Raw genomic sequence first — 21,368 nt, 5'->3', positions numbered from 1 at the left:
GCAGTGAAAGAAAGAAACTGTTTGATGCCCCACTATCATGTCCACGGAGATGCCATTATTTTTCTTCTTTATGAGACTTGAACTGTCCTTGAGGTAGATGGATTAAAGGTACATACTATAGAACCTTAATAAAGGTCCTAAAACACATGACTATTTTCATGGAATGGAATGACCAATCAAAAGGAGAAGGAGGAGAATAGAAGTGAACCCGGGTTCCTTAATAGAAAGATTTCTGGGATTACCAGATGAGAGGAGTAGAAATGAATTTATCATAGGCTCCTTTAGGGAGAATATGAGTTTAGGGAAGGAAAAACGCAGTAAAATGAGAACAGACTAGACCTTGATAGTATATAGCAAATTATTGTAGTATGCCTCCTCACCATATGCTCGTTCCATGATAAGTTTATGTTCCAAGATGAAATGAAAAAATTAAGATGCATGGCATGGGAGATTCTAGAAAGGATAACAAAAAAAGAAAAATGTATGATAAAAAAAAAAATCCCAAACAATCATACCCAACAAGTAGTCATTTTCAAAGTTCAATTATTATACACATTTGTTTGCCTTATTAATTCAGAAAGTTAGTTTGCAAATGTGTCGAGTCATTCCAATTTAAACTTCCTATACTTGTTTTTCTTGGTTATGTAAGATTCATTCAACCAAAGTCTATTTCACTGGTGGGTTATGAACTCCTTGATTATTGCTGTTGTTTTCTTTTGATTATGAGGATCCAGGAGTCATGATGTAATGTTGCTATGGTAACGAATATGTACAAATAGATGATTAAGGGTGGGGGGGAGAGGTTAAGTCCTGAGAAACACATTTGCATATAAATTCTTTCCAGTGAATTAAAAAAAAAAGTCACACATGAATTTTTTCTGTTACGTACAAAAAATGTAAAAGATGTGTTATATCATATCATATTTGCATCAACAATGCATCAACAATGCATTGTGTTGCTTATATTAAATGACAGGAGTCACTCAATATTCTCCAAAGAGTATTTTCTTAATAACAGTTCACACAAAAAGGTATTGGATTAAGATTGGATTAATTTCTATAGGGATGTGTGTGTGTGTGTGTGTGTGTGCGAATAAAATATACTCTTTTAAATAAAAATTGGGACACATTATGAGGATTAAATTCTTTTCTTGGTTACCACGAAGGTGGTGTTAAGAACACAAGCATATCAGAAATATTTATAATTATCTAAGAAAATACTTTGCCAGCTATTGGGCTTCAATACATTTAGAATGACTAACTCCTTATTTCAAAGCCTCTATAGTATTGGTGTTGGAGGAGAACATGCACAAGAGCACAGAGGGAAATGGTGTTTGAAGATGAAGTTAAAAATACTTCTACAAATTACATACTTACCTTTTGACATACTAACCTTTTTGTGTGTGTGTATGTCACAAAACTTTGTGCCCAAATTCAAAAGATCCTGATTCCTTTATTGGCTGGCCATATGTTGACTGGCAAGGCACCCAACAACTCTATTTTTTTTTTTTTTTTAGTACTCTGCCGAAGACCTTACCATTTGAGGAGGATTCATTAGACCAGCACTGCGCAATAAACACATAATATAAGCCATACATATTTTAAAATTTTTAGTAGGCATGTTAAAAAGTAAAAAGAAATTGGTAAAACTAACTTTAGTAATATATTTAGCCCAATACTTTCAAAATATTATCATTTCAACATAAACAACATAGAAGCTACTAATGATACATTTTACCTTCTATTTTTATATTAAGTCTTTGAGATCCAGCATGTATTTGATACTTAGAGCATGTGTCAGTTTGGATTAGACACATTTCAAGTGCTCACTACCTACACGTGGCTAGTGGTACCATAGCATGTAGCCAGTGGAAACTGTAGTGGACAGGGCACCATTAGACTCAGAAGACAGTGTTGGGTTTATTTAGAATATTAAATTTATTCAATATTAGACTTCTTGGGTAATAACCTTGCTTTTTTTTTTTTTTTTTTTTAAGAAGATAAGAGGTTTCTGACATGCAGGGATGTTGCTTACTGTATTCAAGAGACAAAATAAATATTGAAAGAAAATACCTGACATTAGTATAATGCCTGATGGCTTAACAGTGCTTTCACAGTCACTCCTCTTTTAAATCCCAGTCATGGTTTCGAGAAATAGGGAGGGATGAAGTTCCATTTACTTTTGAGGAAGCAGGCACAGACACTAAATCCTGCTCTTTCAGCTCCAAATCTCATGATCCAATGGTAGATCACAATCTAGGGTTCAGTTACCAAATAATGAGCCAGCCGAGTCAGCCAAAATATAATATGTCCTAGCATTTTCTTGTCTTTTTTTTTTTTTTTAAGCATCTGTTTTGTGGGTGTCTGGAAGGGCTCAGTCTTGTCCCACATCTCCACTTTTTTTTTTTTTTTTTTTTTGCTTGGATCCAGAATAAAATTAGAACAAAGTCTTTTTACCCTTAGGAATGTTTTGATTCATCCAAGGTGGTGATGGTGGGGGTGAGATCCTGAGGACTGTCACCAAATCCAACAAACATCCCACCCCCACTACTGTGATCTTTTCGTGGTGAAATCAATTATATACATTATTTCACCAGAGGACTTTCATAAACCTCAGAAAGAACACTCTATTTAGAACTGAGGGGGTGAGGAAGCAAGTAATACCTCTTACTCTCAAGCAATTAATATATACGACAATCGATTTTCAAGGAGCCCCCTACAGTGGCAATAATACCAATATCGGCTTTTGGGCTTTGTGTGTTGTTCACGTTAAAATAATCCCATTCACTTTAACGTATAGGCTACATATATGAATTAAATTTGGGCTAATTTGTTAATTGGTAACTATGCCCTTAAATTTTCAATCACAACCCACATGGCAAGCTCGCCCATTTGATGAGGGGGCTCCAGGAATTAAATTCAAACAAGTTTCCAACACATTATTTTAAATGACTCTTCACCTTGCCTTAATCCTTGTGTACGATTCCCCTCTTCCGGCCCATATTTTCATTGCTGAAATTGTTGCAAGATATCTTCCATAGGGCATAGGACGACGGGTCTTTCGCCTCCAAATCTGTCAGATAACCAAATGGCCTGGCGCACGTGGTCGCCATTCTTGGGGGTTGGGGGGGGGGGGGTTGGTCACCGGAATGCATCAAGTAAGAAAGTTTATTAAACCCAAACTATGGGTAGCCAAGGCAGTCGGGAAATTGGTTATTTCCAGGGCTGAACAGAGAGGGCGCCCTTCTACAGACGCGCGCACAGCCAGGACATGGTGGTGGGACGAGCCCCGCGCGAACACCTGAGGGTGTCTTAAGGCTCAGTCTACTTAGAAAACCTTTAGCTCACGGGACTACAGACCAATGTCAAGAGATCTGGACGAGTGGCTCTTCTGTAGGAGGCTGTAGAGCGACCACCAGGAAGCAATTGCGGCAGGGTTTAAGTTTTCCTAAAGCCTCGGTGGGGCTCTCCCTCGCGTCCTTACCCTTTTCCCAGCTTTCGGGTCCTGTGGGTTCCGCGCTACCCAATCCCCTCTCTTGCCCCCAGCTCTGGGCGGTCTCACTGCCCGGCCTTTGGGCTCCCTTTGCCCGCCTGGCCGGCAACGCCAGGCCCCGGGCGGCTGGGAAAGGGCGCAGGGGGCGGAGGCGCGGCGGGGGCGGGCTCTGTCCCCCCCACCCACCCCTTTCAGCGGGCTGCGGAGGCCGGTGGCAGGAGCGCCGCGCACCGCCAGCCGCGGGGGGCGAGGGATGGGGGAGGCACAAGAGGGGGGCGCCCGCATGGATTAGAGCCAGCCGCGCTCTTCAAAAAGGTGACGGGGCTGTGCTTCCATCCCGCCCGCGCCCCGGGAACTTCAAAGCGGCCCGGGCGGCTCGGACCGCCTAGCTCCGCTCTGGGACCTCGCAGCCCCGGAGCGGCCGCCTGGTGGCCATGACCCGAGCGCATTGCGCGACGCTCCGCCAGGCTTTCCTGTTGCTCGCCACCGCCGCCGCGCTCTCGACAGGTACGACGGGCGCTCCTTCTCCCGCGCAAGCGAGAGTGGGAGTCGGGGGAGGTCTGCGGGTGGGCACGCGGGTGGGGTAGAAGGTGCTGCGAGTACACTGACTTTCCACTGGGCGGAGTGGGAAGCGCCAGTTGGATAGAGAGGGCGCGGGGTAGGGCGCAGCGTGGGCACCTGACGTCTGGTAGCCATAGGATTAGGCAGGTGTGTTGGGGACGAAGCCACCAGGAGGAGCGAAAAATCGACAGGGACGTGGGGGTAGTAGGGGTGAGGTGGGTGACAGTTTGCAGCGGAGGGAGTGTGTTTGTGGGTGTGCGCTGGGCTGGGGAGTTGAGTGGCACCAGGAGTTCACTCTGCAGGGGCTTCGGGCACTCTCCGTACTGGGCTCGGAAGAGCTGAGCAAAGATTGTGGCGTGGTGGTGGTGGAAAGGTGGGGAATGGTGGTGGCGATTCGGTCTGAGTTTTAGGAGGCAAGGGATCTCTCAGAAGCCGCTGGTGCCAAGCTCTGTAGGCGGGAAAGGGAGCTTAGATCTGCGTGGTTTGCAACGCACATTGCTTTCGAGGTACGATCTTTACCAAGAGTTGCAGGAGAAAAAATTCTGGCAAGCGCCCCAGCGTTTTTAACAGGTCTGTGCCTTGATAGGCTAAATAGAGCCCTCGGCCCAAGCTGGAAACCAAACATTTCTTATAACGTTTACTAGAAACTGGGGCAAATGCATCTTCGGTAAAATCATAGTGTGCTATGATGAAAAACCCTTTAGCTCTAAAACTGTTTTCGTTATAACATTATCTTAGGCTGTGGAGAACAGCGGCAGATTCCTTGCTAACTCGTTCTTTAAACATTTCAATCAGACATTTAAGACATTTGCACACAAAAACCTGGTGTTTTTCCATAGAGCTGTACTTTGTCCGAAGCTGATTTTTATGCATTTTTGTTTTCCCAGATGACAATCTGTTTGACATTAATAGCTATACTCCAGGGTGGGTAGTTTTCCTTTTAGTAACATGTGCAGGGGAATGTTTTGAATAGTATGATTTCTGTCAAATGCAGATTTCATGTTTCAGATGGCCTGAGAGAATCACTTAATACAATATTCAAATGAAAATTGATTATTGGAAGTGATTAATACAATATGAGGATTAAAGCATTTTAGTTATCTTTGGAAAAGCACAGGCTTTTAGGAAAGCCATTACTCAGAAACTGTCCAGAGAATGATGGGATAAAGTGAAATATTTGCATTCAGAGTTAGTAAATTCATCAGTGGGAAGAAAACTGACAATGGGAAAGTCTTTATGAGAAATGAGTTTCTGCTTCAGATAAGGAGATGCTTCCACTGCCCGTTTTAAGGTGTGCTGGAAGTGAAAGTGAAAGCCTTGGGCTGGTTGAGGGTACAAATGCAGAAGACGTTGCCACCTTTGCTCTTCTTTAAGCAGGGTCATTTATTGGTTGGTTGACACACATGTGACAAGACACAGATGGTTCTAAGGAAGAGACTTCTCTGGCCCAGGAGAAACTCTGTGCAGAAGTCCTTGGCGGCATATTTCTTCATTAACTGTAGTACCTCAGCTTGTTATCTAGCCTCAAGTTTACAGAAGTATCAGTATTTGAGTTCCTCAAATAGATGTAAGAGAGGAATGGGGATGATTCCAAATTTTTGATTCGAGCAGTGGAGGAATAGTACCGCGATGCGGGGTCAGGCCGACAACTGCAGGAGGAGCAGATCTGGTCCCAGGTGGGGGTGGGGATGGTGGCCCAGAGCTGGAACTAAGTTTCAGCGTGGAGAGCTTAAAATGCCTACGACACACCAAAGTGGAGATACCAAGTAGGCAGTTGGTTGGTTGGGGCCTGGAGTTCCGGGCACAAGTCTAGACTAACGCTAAAAAATCGAGAGTCAAAATAATTGGTGTTTGATTCTGATTTAACTGGGTGTTCTGTACTTTTACCGGGCAGTCCTACATGAAAGAGATAATTGCGGTGAGCTAAACTGCTCTTGTTTCCGGTATGCCGGGATCTTAGGTTAGAAAGAGAAGCACAAACCTCTTTTTCTATTCCTTTCTCTTACTACTTGTATTCTAGCTCTGCCGCCATCCCTGTATGTGTCTCTGAACAGTCACCTCCAGCACTTCTGGTCATGCGTTGCGTGGCTCTACTGTTTCCGGGGAACGGAGAGACAGCCTCTCCTAACCTTACATGGGTTCTTGACCTGAAAAGGTGGTGAGAAAGTTAGCGCTCTCTAGACTCCCTGGTCGGTGAAAGCAGGTGGTTTTGCCCAACTATTTTCTGAATGTGATTGTGATTTTCAAATGCATTTTTAGAGTATTTGCCTTTTGAATAATCATTCCTAGGTGTCTCTTTTAGGAGAATTGCTTCCAGGCAGTAACCAAGATGCAGTTCATTGTATTTTTCTTGGCAGTACTTGTATCTTTTTTGTACTACTTTATTGTAAATAAGAGACGGATAAGGGGAGTGGAGAATGGGCAGAGTCAGAGCTGGGGAGGGGGTACCCTCACAGGACCTGTTCATTGGAGGCAGATTGAGGTTTAAGAGCAGGTGCCTACGAGAGTGACTGCTCATCCTTTGGGGGAACGGGCAGGGATACATTAATTTCAACTATGGACTTTTTAATTCTTGCTCTTAGCTAAGTCTTGGCCAGCTACCAAATGATTAGTATGGGTTTCATTTTGAGATTTGTAGAGGATGGTGGCCTTAAAATGGACAACTCTATGCATGGATCATTAACAAGCTTAAACGGATATGTTCACATGTATATAAAGGGTTTATTTAAATAAACTGAGAGAGTTAATTTCTAAATATAAATGGGAAATAGAACTAAACGGGGGAAAAAAGGGATAATTCTAAGCACCAAGAGTGTCCTCTATATTGTTCCTTATCACATATCTGTGAGGCCACCTCTGGGTTTTTCATTGTTTTGGCTGTCTCTATTTTAAATTTTCGTAGCCAATTCTCAGATCTCAAGTTTTATCCTTACATTGTTTACGAAACTGGGATAATAAAGGGATATATTTGTAAGTGATACAGATTTTCTCCTTTTCCTGGGAGAAACAGGAATACCCAAATACCTTCCTGTCACAGCTGTGCCTCTCCAGTCTGAGAGGGGTCATTCAGGGTGATATCCAGAAAAGAGAGGCAAAATAAAGCAAAGTAACTGTTCTTTTGGTTACCTGGTACTTTGTCCCCTAATCGCATGGCAGAACTCTAACCTACTACTCCTCTTTTCAAACTTTGTAACAGTTAAACAGCCTAAGGATAAAGGGGAGGAGGCTGTGGTACCTCAGAATCCTGGATCCTGACACTGATTGAAAGGCTGGGTGATGTCTGCCAAATGAAGCAGGATGGCGGAGTGGGGACCTCTTTCTCCATTACTTCACATTAGTCCCCAGCCTTCACGGTAGCTGACAAGTTTCCTGCGATAATGTCAGGGGCTACTGCTTAGGCAGGAAAAGGTGGAGAGTCTGTGGAGAGAGATGACTGGTTCTCTTCTACCAGGAAGCAGGTCCTGCCCTTCCCACATTTGTTACCTCTGTAGAAAACGGAACTGTGTTCATGAACCTGGTGCCTTTCACATTCTTTGGAAGCCGCATCCCTAAAGCACACGGGCCTCTTGGTTCCCTGGAATGGGGACAGTAAAACCACTACTCCTCACATTTAGGAATCCACTAAAAAGTAAAAGGGAGGGAGGAGGTGAGTAGGAGTGTGAAGCAGGCATGAGGACTTCATTTCCATAGAAGCCAGCCCTCCTAATTGGCAGGGGTTGCTCTTTGCTTTACCACATGGCTCTTGCATTCACTTGCTCTGATTGGCCAATGAGAATCATAAAGTTCTACTCTGTCCTCATTTTTTTTGCTTTTTGTCCTCCAGAGTAATTTCCCTTTTCTGTTGTTCTCTGCTGTGTTTTAGAGTATGTGAATATACTTATGTTTCTTTGGAACTGTTTTAAATTAATCCCCTCAAGAATTCATGGGTGAATCATTCAGTATGACTCAAGAGCTTGGCTTATTATTTTTTTAAACAATTTAAATTTGCCAGTGACTTAAGGATCCCAAATTAGATCTATCTACTTTTTCATTAAACTTTTCACACCAAGAAAATGATTAGGATACTTTGGTTTTAGAAGCAAGACACATATATTTTCTTCTAATTTGTTTTATCATCCTTATCTCATGATAAGGTACAGTGATTGAGAAAAGCACCATATCTCTGTATTTGGATTGAGTTCTTTTTAAATATTTTGATTAACGCCATGATTGACTTGGTCGAAAACAAGATGAGAAATAAATCTAACCCATTATGATCCAGACAATGAACACTTTAATGCAAAATGTTTAGTTTCATAAATGCATACTTATCCAAGAGATGTTAACTCAGAGGGTGGTAATCCAGATTAACACAGCTTTAAGGAACCAGATTGTTTTAAAACAGAGCCAAAATATATTGAAGAGTATTAATGCATCACATCTCATAATTTTATCTGATGACATTTTTCTGGACCGCTCCCCTAAAAGTGTGTTTATTTCTTTTCTCCATCCCCATTATTGCTCTTCATGAGTATAAAAATCTGCTATGTGAATATTTGCCTGCTCTAATAATCAAAGTGAGACTTTGTTCTCACTCAAATTCCACCTATTACCTGTAGTGTATATTTCTAGGAAATAGATAATACATTGTAAATTTGAAACACTAAATAAAGAATAAATATATGATTAGCAGAAGGTTTCTTTTTAAAAAAAAAAAAAAAGATTATTTATTTATTTATTTATTGAGTGAGAGAGACACAGGGAGAGAGGGAATACAAGCAGTGGGAGTGGGAGAAGCAGGCTTCCGCTGAGCAGGAAACCAGATGCGGGGCTGGATCCCAAGACCCTGGGTCATGACCTAAGCTGAAGGCAGACACTTTTAACAGACTGAGCCACCCAGGCGCCCCTAGTAGAACATATCTTACAGGATAATAAATGTGTAATTAAATGAACCTCTCTTTATTTTTTAATTTTTTCCCTACAGCTGTTCTCTAGCTGTATATTAACTATATTAAAAGGTATTACTTTTTGCACAGAGGAGAAGATTGATTTCCTTAAGACAAATGGACTTTAAAGAATGAGATTTTTGTGTCAAATCAAGATGAAGATGCTCTTTTAGAATTGCTTTTACTGAACTCTGCTTTAGATATTGTCATTATCATAAAGTTTTTCCTAAATTCCTTTATTATGTTTTTAATATCTATAGGGTGTATAGTACTGTCTGCTCTTATATTTTTGACATTGGGAATTTGAATTTTCTTTCTTTTTCCCTTGATCGGTGGGAGTTTATCAATTTTATTGAATTCTTTCAAATAAATAACTTTGGCTTTATTCATTTTCAGTTTTTTTTCTTTAGTTGTTTTCTACTCTTAACTTAATATTTCCTTCCTCTACTTACTTTGAGTTTAATTTATTCTTTTTTATTCTAGCTTCTTAAGTTGGTACTTTAGATCAACAGCAGGCAAACTTCTTCTTAAAGGATCAGATAATACATAATTTAGGCTTGTGGGCCAAACAGTCTGTGTTACAATTACTTGATTCAACCATTTTCATGTAAAATCAACCATAGACAATGCATAAACAAATGGGTGTTGCTTTATTTACAAATGGGACAGCCAATGGGCTATAGTTTGATGACCTCTTCTTAAATCATTCATTTAAGACCTTTCTTCTTTTCTTTTTTTTTTTTTTTATTTTATTTATTTATTTGACAGAGAGAGATCACAAGTAGACAGAGAGGCAGGCAGAGAGAGAGAGAGAGAGAGAGAGAGAGAGAGAGAAGCAGGCTCCCTGCTGAGCAGAGAGCCCAATGCGGGACTCGATCCCAGGACCCCGAGATCATGACCTGAGCTGAAGGCAGTAGCTTAACCCACTGAGCCACCCAGGCGCCCCCCTTTCTTCTTTTCTAATACAAGCATTTAAAGTTTCACGTTTCCTCCTTGGCAACTGTTTCAGCTCATCCATAAATTGTGTTATGTCGTATTCTAACTTTCAGTGAGTTCAGAATATTTTCTAGTTTTCTTTATGATTCTCTGGGACTTGTGGGTTTTTTAGATGTCTTTTGTTTAATTTTCAAGTATTTTGGGAATTTTCAAGTTGTTTTTTGTTGTTGACTTCTGATTTAAATACACTGGGAGTGAAAGAACATAATCTGTATCATTTTAATTTTTCTGAATTTATTGATTTGTTTTAGAGCCTAACATGTGTCTGACCTGGTAAATGTATTACATGTTCTTGAAAGTAACGTATATTCTGCTGTTGTTGGGTGGAGTGTTCTATAGATGCTATTTGGTCAAGTTGTTTCTCAGTGTTATTCAAGGCTTCTATATCTTTATCGATTTTCTACCGGCTTGTTTTCAATTACCAAGAGAGGATTGTTGATTTCTCCCACATACATGTGAATTTGTCTGCTCCTCTTTTTAGTGTTTCTGATTTTTGTCATGTGTTTGAAAATTTTGTTAATAGGTACATATACCTTAAAATTGTTATGTTCTCTTAATGAATGCTTATCATTAGGAAATCTCCCGCTTTACCCCTAGTGTTATTTATTCTTATGCCATGTCTCTCTTTATCACTTGTAATCTTTGCTTTAAAGTTTACTCTGTTAATATTAATATAGCCATCCCAGCTTTTTCATGGTTAATATTTTTGTATCTCTTTTTATATAGCTACTCCTGCTTCTTTTGCTGATTGCCTGCATATCATAGATTTCTAAACTTTTATTGTATCTATCTATCTATCTATCTATCTATCTATATACTTACGTGTGTGTATACACACACACACACACACACACACACATATATATTTAAATTGGGCTTCTAGTAGAGGGCATATGGAAAAGTCCTACTTTTTAATTCAGGCTTACATACCTGTTTTTTAACTGGAGAATTTAGACCATACACATTTAATGTATTTATCAATATGGTTGTGTTTAAATCTGTCACCTTATTGTTTTTATGTCTCTCCCTTTATTTCTTTCTATTTTTTGCCTTTGTTTGGTTTAATTGATAAAATGCTACTATTCTGTATTATTTCCACTATTGGTTTATAAGCTACATCTCTTTGTCTTATTTTTAGTGATTGTTCCAAGTTTTATAATATCCATAGTTAAATTATCATAGTTTAATCTAAGAACCTTATTATCATATTCTTTCATTTTCTTCTTCTTGTCCCTTGTGTAATTAATCTCACATGTTTTACTTCTAAATATTTTTTGACCTTGAAAAAAGTAGTTCTTATTTTGGCTTAAATACTTAGTTACCTTTATATGAATTAAAAAATGAATGTAGGATTTTGCATTTACCCACCTATTTATCATTTCTGCTCTCCATTCTTCTGTGTAGATGTGATCTCCATATCTTTGCAGAAGTAAATTTGGAACCATGCTATCAGTTCTTATTTATAGTGATCAGTGCTTTAATAGACAAAACCAACAAGGATTAAGTTCATTTTGTCATTAAACCTAAAACCATTTTATCATTGCCTTTTTTTTCCCCCAGTAGGTAATGGTAATTGCCATTAATAATCTCTGTTCAGTTCTACTAAGCTGGAAAGCCAGGATGTGAAGTTAATGACAATTTTTTTTTTCATTATCTGTTTTATTTCTGTACTATGAGATCACTTTTGGTGAAAATACTAGGTGCAAAAATTATTTAATGACAATTTTTTTTTCAGTATCTGTTTTATTTCTGTACCATGAGATCATTTTTGGTGAAAATACTAGGTGCAAAAATTATTTGATTTTGTATGGTACCACTGAGTGATTTTTTACTTATTAAAAATAAATCAAGAAATTTGACATTTCTTTCCATTCTTCTGTGTAGATGTGAATTTACATCTGGTGTCTTTTTCCTTTAACCCGAAGAACATTTCTTCTGACAATGAATTCTAATGCATTTTTATTTTCTGGAAAAGATTTATTTCATTTTCCTTTTCCTCATCATTTAGTTAAAATTCTCATCAATTGACTCTCTCACACCAGTCAGAATGGCTAAAATTAACTCAGGAAACAGTAGATGTTGGCAAGGATGTGGAGAAAGGGGAACCATCCTTACACTGCTGGTGAAAATGAAAACTGGTACAGCCACTCTGGAAAACAGTATGGAGTTTCCTCAAAGGGTAAAAATAGAACTATCCTATGAGCCAGCAATTGCACTACTAGGTATTTATCCAAAGGATACAAACATAGTGATTTGAAAGGGCAACCACACACCAGTGTTAATAGAAGCAATGTCCACAATAGCCAAACAATGGAAAGAGCCCAGATGTCTATCAACAGATGAATGTATAAAGAAGGTGAGGTGGGCGCCTGGGTGGCTCAGTGGTTTAAGCCGCTGCCTTCGGCTCAAGTCATGATCTCAGGGTCCTAGGATTGAGTCCCACATTGGGCTTTCTGCTCAGCAGGAGACCTGCTTCCCTCTCACTCTCTCTGCCTGCCTCTCTGCCTACTTGTGATCTCTCTCTGTCAAATAAATACATAAAATCTTTAAAAAAAAAATAAAGAAGGTGAAGTATATATTAACAATGGAATATTACTCAGCCATCAAAAATAATGAAATCTTGCCATTTGTAATAATGAGGATGTAACTATAGGGTATTATGCTAAGCAAACCACATCAGTCAGAGAAAGACAAATACCATATGATTTCACTCATATGTGGAATTTAAGAAACAAAACAGATGAACATAGGGAAAGAGAAGAAAAAATGAAATAAGATGAAAATAGAGAGGGAGGCAAACCATAAGAGACTCTTAACTATAGGAAACAAACAGGGTTGCTGGAGGGGAAGTGGTTGGGGGATGGGTGTAACTGAGTAATGGGCTAAGTAACGTACTTGATGTAGTGAGTCCTGGGTATTATATGCAACTGATGAATCACTAAATCCTATCTCTGAAACTAATAATAATAATGAAAAAGAAACTTTTTATTAACTGGAATTGAAAGAAATTTAGTTCATCGATCCATATATCCATCAACTAGATCATACCATTATGCTTGCTTTATCACGTATATATCCGTTTATCTATTCCTCTGTTCATCAAATACGTATTATTTTTATGTATTTCTAAATAAGTTACAAATATCATTACACTACCCTCTAAATACTTCATTATGCGCTTATACAAGTACAATATTTGCTAGCATTTTTCTCTTTTCATGAAACATTTACATAGTTTACATATAATAACATTCACAAAGCTTATGTGTGCATTCATGGTGTTTTGAGAATTTTATTCCCTTAATCTTTTCTTTTTTAAAAATATTTAATTTATTTATTTATTTGTCAGGGAGAGAGAGAGCGCGCACAAGCGGACAGAGTGGCAGACAGAGGCCGAGAGAGGAGCAGACTCCCTGCTGAGCAAGGAGTCCAATGTGGGACTTGATCCCAGGACCTTGGGATCATGACCTGAGCCGAAGGCAGCGGCTAAACTGACTGAGTTACCCAGGCATTCCTCCCTTAATCTTTTCAAGGTGTTAATAATAAACACCATCACAATAAGTTTCCTCCTGTTTCCACCCAGTTTTTCCTGAGTTTGTATTTTATCCAGCATAGATTAGTTTTAACTGTTGAGTGTATTGCTTTGTAAATGCCAATTAGGTAAAGTTTGTTGATAATATTGTTCACATCATCTATATTTTTACTGAGAGGGGTATTGAAAATCTCCAACTATACTTGTGGATTTAGCTTTCTCTCCCTTTAGTTCTGTCAGTTTTTATTTCATATATTTTAAAACTCTCTTATTAGGTAGACACACATTTACAGTTATCGTGTCTTCCTGATGCAATGACCAATTCATCTCACTAATACTTTTGTGTTCATATCTACTCTGTGCAAAATTATATATAACTAGGCCAACATTTTTATGTTTCATATTTGCATGTTTGTTTTTCCCATACTTTTACTTACACCCTGACTGTGTCTTTATCTTGGATGTGCAACTTTTGTACATGGCATATAGTTGGTTCTTGATTTTTATCCTTTAGATTACAATATCTGCCTTTAATTCAATTGGTTAGAGCATTAACATTTAGTATAATTATTGGTATGGATTCATGCCTACCCTGTTGCTATTTGTCTCTCTTTTTATTATTTCTGTGTCTCCTTTTTTGCCTTTTTTGGGGGGCTAGTCACTTTTTTTGAGTATTCCATTTCATTTCCTTTATTGATTTCTTAACACTCTCTATTTATTTATTTATTTTTGAAAGATTTTGTTTATTTATTTGACAGATAGAGATCACAAGTAGACAGAGAGGCAGGAGGAAGCAGGCTCCCTGCTGAGCAGAGAGCCCAATGCGGAGCTCAGTCCCAGGACCCTGGGATCATGACCCGAGCCGAAGGCAGAGGCTTTAACCCACTGAGCCACCCAGGCTCTTTTAATTAATTTTTTTAGTAGTTTTTCTAAGCTAACTTGTATTTTTTTCTTAATTTAATGTTCCTTTCGAGACAATATTGTACTATATCATACATCACTCTTTACACTTAATGCTTCATTTTGCCAACTTCACTTCCCTTTTTATCCCATGATACCTCCTTTACACCTTCAGTGTAAAGACCTTTATAATTCTATGATTACATTTAACAGTTTTGTAATTATATTGACATCAACCAAACATAATGAGACATTCAAATAATCCAGGAAATACCTTGCTCACAAGAGACAGGGCACTCATGATTTAGGTATGATGCAGATGTTAGAACTATCATATAGGAATTTAAAATAATTGTGATTAAAAACTGTAGTAGAAAAGGTGGAAAATACACATGAACATATGTGGCATTTTAGCAGAAAGGGAATATTAGAAAATGTCAAATGGAAATGCTAGATATGAAAGCATGAGATGAAGAACACTTTTTTTTTTTTAAAGATTTTATTTATTTGACAGACAGAGATCACAAGTAGGCAGAGTAGCAGACAGAGAGAGAGGAGGAAGAAGGCTCCCCACTGAGCAGAGAGCCCGATGCGGGGCTCAATCCCAGGATCCTGGGATCATGACCCGAGCTGAAGGCAGAGGCTTTAACTCACTGAGCCACCCAGGCGCTCCATGAGATGAAGAATACTCTTGATACGCTCATCAGTAGACTCAGCACAGCCAAAGAAAGAAATCATGTACTTGAAGATAGACAAACAGAAATTACCTTGTAATTATGTAATTATGGTATTACAAGATGATTACACTAAAATGGGGGGTGTCAGGAGATAAAAAGAAAAAGAGTGAAAAGGCCCAAAACAGAGCATCCAAGAGGTGTGAGAAAATTTAAAGTGGTATAACATATGTGTAAATGGAATTCTGTATAGAAAAGGGACAGAATGGAATAGAAGAGATGCTTTTTTAAAGATTTTTATTTATTTATTTGACAGAGACAGAGACACAGCAAGAGGGGGAACACATGCAGGTGGCGTGGGAGAGGGAGAAGCGGGCTTCCTGTAGAGCAGAGAGCCGGATGCAAGGCTCAATTCCAGGACCCTGGGATCATGACCTGAGCTGAAGGCAGATGCTTAATGACTGAGCCACCCAGGCGCCCCCAGAAGAAATATTTTAAGAGAGATATTGGTTAATCATTTTCCAAATACAATGAAAGAAATCAAATTACCAGTCATAGAGGCTCAGAGAAGCCCAAGCAGGATAAATATCTCTTTTCCCAAACCCCACACTCTTAGACACATCATATATGAACTGATAAAATTCAGAAGTAAATGAGTAAATCTTGAAGGCAGTCCAAATAAAATAGACCTATTACAGAGGAATAAAGTTAAGAATTACAGCAGACTTCTTATCAGAAACTGTGCAAACAAGAAAACAGTAAGGTGACAACTTTATTTTATTTTATTATTATTATTATTTAAAGATTTTATTTATTTATTTGACAGATCACAAGTAGGCAGAGAGGCAGGCAGAGAGAGAGAGGAGGAAGCAGGATCCCTGCTGAGCAGAGAGCCCAATGCGGGGCTCAGTCCCAGGACCCTGGGATCATGACCCAAGCCGAAGGCAGAGGCTTTAACCCACTGAGCCACCCAGGCGCCCAGGCGCCCCATAAGGTGACAACTTTAAAGAGCTGAAGTGGAAAGCAACCAAGTGTTCCATACCACATGAAATTATCTTTTATTTTTTATAAAGATTTTATTTATTTATTGAGAGAGAGTGCACAAGTGGGGGACAGGCAGAGGGAGAGGGAGAAGCAGACTCCCTGCTTAGCATGGAGTCAGATGTGGGGCTCAATCTCAGGACCCTGAGATCATAACCTAAGGTAAAGGCAGACATTTAACTGATTGAGCCACCCAAGCACCCCTGAAGTTATCTTTTAAAATAAAGGATGAAATGACATTTTCAATACATAAAAACTGAGAATTCATTACTTCTTGACCTGTACAGCAAAAAATATTAAAGGAATGTTTTCAGACAGGAAGTGTACAGTATCATAGACTTGAATACACACAGAGAAATAAATACCTCTGGAAATGGCTAAAATGAAGATAAATATAAAATATATTTTCCATAATCTTAATCACCCTGAAATATCATCGACTTTCTTTCTTTTTTTTTTTTTAAGATTTTATTTATTTATTTGACAGACAGAGATCACAAGTAGACAGAGAGGCAGGCAGAGAGAGAGAGGGAAGCAGGCTCCCTGCTGCGCAGAGAGCCCGATGTGGGGCTTGATCCCAGGACCCTGGGATCATGACCTGAGCCGAAGGCAGAGGCCTTAACCCACCGAGCCACCCAGGTGCCCTATCATTGACTTTCTTAAGCAAAAATACTAACAGTGCTCTTTGAATGTATAGCATGGATATAGATAAAATATATGACAGCCTTAGCACAAAGGATAGGAAGGAGGAATTGAGAATATACAATTGTTTAGTTTTTTATATTTTATGTGAAGGATTACAGTATTACTTGAAGTTATATTATGATTAAAAATGTATAATGTACAACCAAGAACAACCCTTGAACTATTAAGTTATAAATGCATAAATAAGAATATAATAAAGTACATTTTGAATCCAAATTTTGAATCCAAAATTTTGGATTTTGAATCCAAATAAAATTTTGAATCCAAAAACACGATAAAATAACAAAGGTGTAGGGCACCTGGGTGGCTCAGACGTTAAATGTCTGCATTTGGCTAGGGTCATGATCCCAGGATCCTGGGATAGAACCCCACATAGGGCTCCCTGCTCATCAGGAAGGCTGCTTCTCCCTCTCCCACTTCCCCTGCTTGTATTCCCTCTCTCACTGTATCTCTCTCTGTCAAATAAATAAATAAAATCTTTAAAAACAAATAGCAAAGAAATACCAAACAGAGGTGAAAAAAATAGAAAGGAACCAGTAAAATGGCAGATTTTAATTCAGCCATATCAATAATTACATTAAATGTGAGTCGTTTAAATATACTAATTTAAAAACTGAGATTATTGCTCTAACTATAAGCTGGCTCTAAGAAACACACTTGCAGTTTAAGAGATGCACTTTAAATATAAAGGTACAAATAGACTAAACCTAAAGTTAAGAGAAAAAGTTACTGATCATAAGAAACCTGGAGTGACTAGATTAATAACAGACAAAGTAGACTTCAGAAAATAGAATGTTGCAGAGAATATTCCTTAATGATAAAGGGCTCACTTCACCAAGAAGATATGATAATCTTAAATGTTCAGGTACTTAATCATAGAGCTTCAAATGCATGAAACAGCGATTGATAGAACTGGAAGGACAAACAGACAAGTATATGAGTTTCAACACTACTCTTTCATAACTGATAGAATAAGTGGGCCAAAAATTAATAAGGATATATAAGATATGAGAAACACTTTAAATCAACTTGACTTAATTGACATTTATGTAACATTCCAGCTACAACAGGATATACATTATTTTAAAGCGCATGTAGTATGTTAAGATAAACCATAATGTGGGTCATAGAACAAACCTAATACATATAAAAAAATTTAAAGTACACAGTATATTTTCTCTGAACATAGTGGAAATAAACTAGAAATCAACAGGAGATTAAGTGGAAAATTTCCAGATATTTCAAAATTAAGCAACAAATGTCTAAATACTCATGGATTAAAGTAGAAGTATATATTACTTTTAATGAAAGGAAAATGAAACTACAACATAACAAAAATTGTGGAATACATCGAAAGCAGTAATTAGAATGAAATTTATAGGAATACCAAATGAACTCAAAGCAAATAGATGGAATTAAATAATAAAGTTAAGAAGAGAAATCAGTTAAGCTGGAAATAGGAAAACGTTAAAGAATACCAAAATATTTTTTTAAGATCAATAAAATTGACTCACCTTTAGCTGGATTTACCAAGGAAAAGAGGAACAATTGGAAATACCAATGTCAACAGTCAAAGAGGGGATGCCATTGCACATACTACATATACAAAAATTAAAAATTAGGAAACCTTTCAAAACATCTTTATGCCCACAGTGAGAAAACTTAGGAAATGAACAAATTCCTTGAAAAGTATAAACCACCAAAGGCCCCTCAAGAAGTAATAAATAACATGGAAAATTTCTGTTAAAGAAGAATCCAGGGGCACCTGGGTAGCTCAGTGGGTTAAGCCTCTGCCTTTGGCTCAGGTCATGATTTCAGGGTCCTGCAATCGAGCCCCGCATCGGGCTCTCTGCTTAGCAAGGACCCTGCTTCCCCCTCTCTCTCTCCCTGTTTCTCTGCCTACTTGTGATCTCTCTCTCTCTGTCAAATAAATAAATAAAATCTTAAAAAAAAAAAAAAAAAGAATCCAATCCCAGATGGCTTTACTGGTGAATTCTATCAAAAAACTTAGAAAGAGGGGCACCTGGCTTGTACAACTAGTAGAGCAGGTGTCTCCTAATCTCAGGGTCATAAATTCAAGTCCCACATTGGCATATAGCTTACTTTAAAAAAATTAGGAAGAAATAATATTTAGTCTACACAAACTCTTTCAGAATATGGAACTGGAGGGGATACTTATCATCTCATTTTATAAGATCAGCATTACCCTGAGACCAAAACTAGAAAAAGACATCTTAGTGAAAGAAAACTACAGACTAATATTTTTCATGAAGATGCAAAAATCTTTAATAAAATACTATCAAATCAAATCTAAGAGTATAAACAGGATATTACAGGATTATACATCGTGATCAAGTAGAGTTTATTTTGGGGAATGCAAGACTGGCTCAACATTCAAAAATCTAATGTTCCAATTTACCATTTCAGCAGACTAAAGAAAAAAAAACATATGATAGTATCAATAGATGCATAAAAACCAGATGTCAGTACTCAATTTCTTTGATAAAAATTCACTAAACTAAGAATGGAAGTGAACTTCCTTAACATGATGAAGAGCTTCTTCAGAAAACTTACAGCTAACACTACACTTACCTGTGAAAGAGTGGGTGTTCCTCGCTACAGGTGAAAACAAGGCAAAGATGTCTGTTCTTACCAATTCTTATCAGTGCTGCATTGAAAGTCCTAGCCAATGCATTAAGATAAGAGAAATGTATAAAAGGCATATGGATTGGATAAGAATAACTAAAATTTTCTCTATTCACAGATTATTTGGTTTTATATAGAGAAAATGCCAAAGAATCTCCAAAAAAGGAATTAGAACTGAAATTCTAGTTCAAATTCAAGGTTGCAAGATACAAATTAATACACAAAATCAATTGTATTTTTATATATACTAGCAACAAAAAATGAGAAATTAGGAAAAAAGGGAGCCATTTACAATAACATCTAAAAACTCATGAAATATGAAGGTGAAAAATCTAACAGGATGTATGAAAGGTCTATATTGAAAGGAAGGATGTATTGAAAGCTCTAAAACACATTTGAAAGAGTTTAGACAAGACCTGAATAAATGGAACAGTATACTCTATTCACAGTATCAAAGTCACAATGTTGTTAATATGGCAGTTATCCCCCAATTTAGTTTATAGAGTTAGTGTGATACCAGTCAGTGTTCCAGTTAAAATTCCAGCAGGGATTTTTGCAGAATTCACCAAGCTGTTTTTCAGATTTATGTGGAAAGGTAAAGGAACTAGAATAACCAAATCAATTTTGAAAAAAAAGAGCAAAGTTGTCATATTTACAGTAACTTAAATTCAAAGTCTTATAAATCTACAGTAATTAAGATTCTGTTATCGGTAAAAGGAGATGCACGTTGATTAATGGAATAGAATAGAGAGAGCAGAAATAGACCTGTACATATATTGCCATTTTTTTTTAACTAAGGTACAAAGACAATGCTATGGTGAAAGGATAGTCTTTTCAGCAAACGATGATGCAGTGATACATTGATACTCAAAAAAAAAGAAAGAAAGAAAAGTACCTCAAAACATGCTTTGCCTGTGTGCAAGTATTAAAATAAATCATAGACCTAGGTCATAGACCAGAAAATAAAATCGAAAACTGTAAAAAACTTCTAAAAGAAAACATAGAAGAAAATCTTTTGGTCTTGGGTTAAGCAATATTTCTTAAATGTGACCACCAAAAACACAATCCATAAAGGAAAATATTGATAAACTGGATTTCATCAAAATTGAAAACTTACATTTTTTTGAAAGATGCTGTTAAGAGAATTGAAAAGACAAGCCACAGCCTGGAAGATAGTGTTTGCATGACACATATTTAATAAAACACTTGAATCAGAGTATGTAAAGAATTCTCAAAACTCAGTAATAAGAAAACAACCCAATAAGAAGTGGGCAAAAGAGTTGAATAGATATAAAGAACATATATGAATGGAAATAAACACACCAAAACTGCCCAGTGTCATTAGTCATTGAAGAAATCCTTATTAAACCATGGCAACTTTCCACTGCATATTTATTTGCATTAATAAAACAAACAACAACCAAAAAAAGCTCAAGGAAACAAAGATGACAATACCAGTGTTGGTAGGAATCCTAAGGAACCAGAATTCTCATCCATTACCGGTGAATATTCAGTGGGATAGCCACTTTAGACAAAACACTTTGGCAATTTTATATAAAGTTAAACATACATTTAATATGAAATATAGTAATTTCACTCTCGACAGTTAGCAAAGAGAAATAAAACTGATCTCCAGCAAAGATCTGTATATTAATGTTTATTGCAAGCTTATTCCTAATCGGCAAAAGCTGGGGGAAAAAAACCCACATGGCTTTTAACTTGTGAATGGATAAACAAACTGTTTTATGTCCATTTAATGAACACTGATGTATGCAACAACATGAATAAAGGCCTTAAGAAGTGAATGCAAGAAACCAGAATCAAAAGGCTGCATTCATTTGACATTCTGGAGAAGGCAATCAGGAATACAAAGTATCATTGCTTGCCAGGAGCTG

General features: G+C 37.7%; 1 protein-coding gene across 2 annotated transcripts in view; it reads left to right on the top strand.

The window, feature by feature from the left end:
- Window positions 1-3,328: 3,328 nt before the first annotated feature.
- ACVR1C (activin A receptor type 1C) overlaps window positions 3,329-21,368 on the top strand; it is an 86,424-nt gene continuing 68,384 nt past the window's right edge. For both annotated transcript variants that reach the window (XM_046019694.1, XM_046019692.1), the window contains exon 1: window positions 3,329-4,000. In XM_046019694.1, the coding sequence (XP_045875650.1) occupies window positions 3,928-4,000 (73 nt within the window). In that variant the 5' untranslated portion in view covers window positions 3,329-3,927. The remainder of the gene's footprint in view (window positions 4,001-21,368) is intronic.

This window comes from Meles meles, chromosome 9, assembly GCF_922984935.1.
Source record: "Meles meles chromosome 9, mMelMel3.1 paternal haplotype, whole genome shotgun sequence".
In the NCBI taxonomy this organism is placed as follows: Eukaryota; Metazoa; Chordata; class Mammalia; order Carnivora; family Mustelidae; genus Meles; species Meles meles.
The sequence above is the reverse complement of the archived record's forward strand: the minus strand, read 5'-3'. Positions and strand labels throughout refer to the sequence as shown.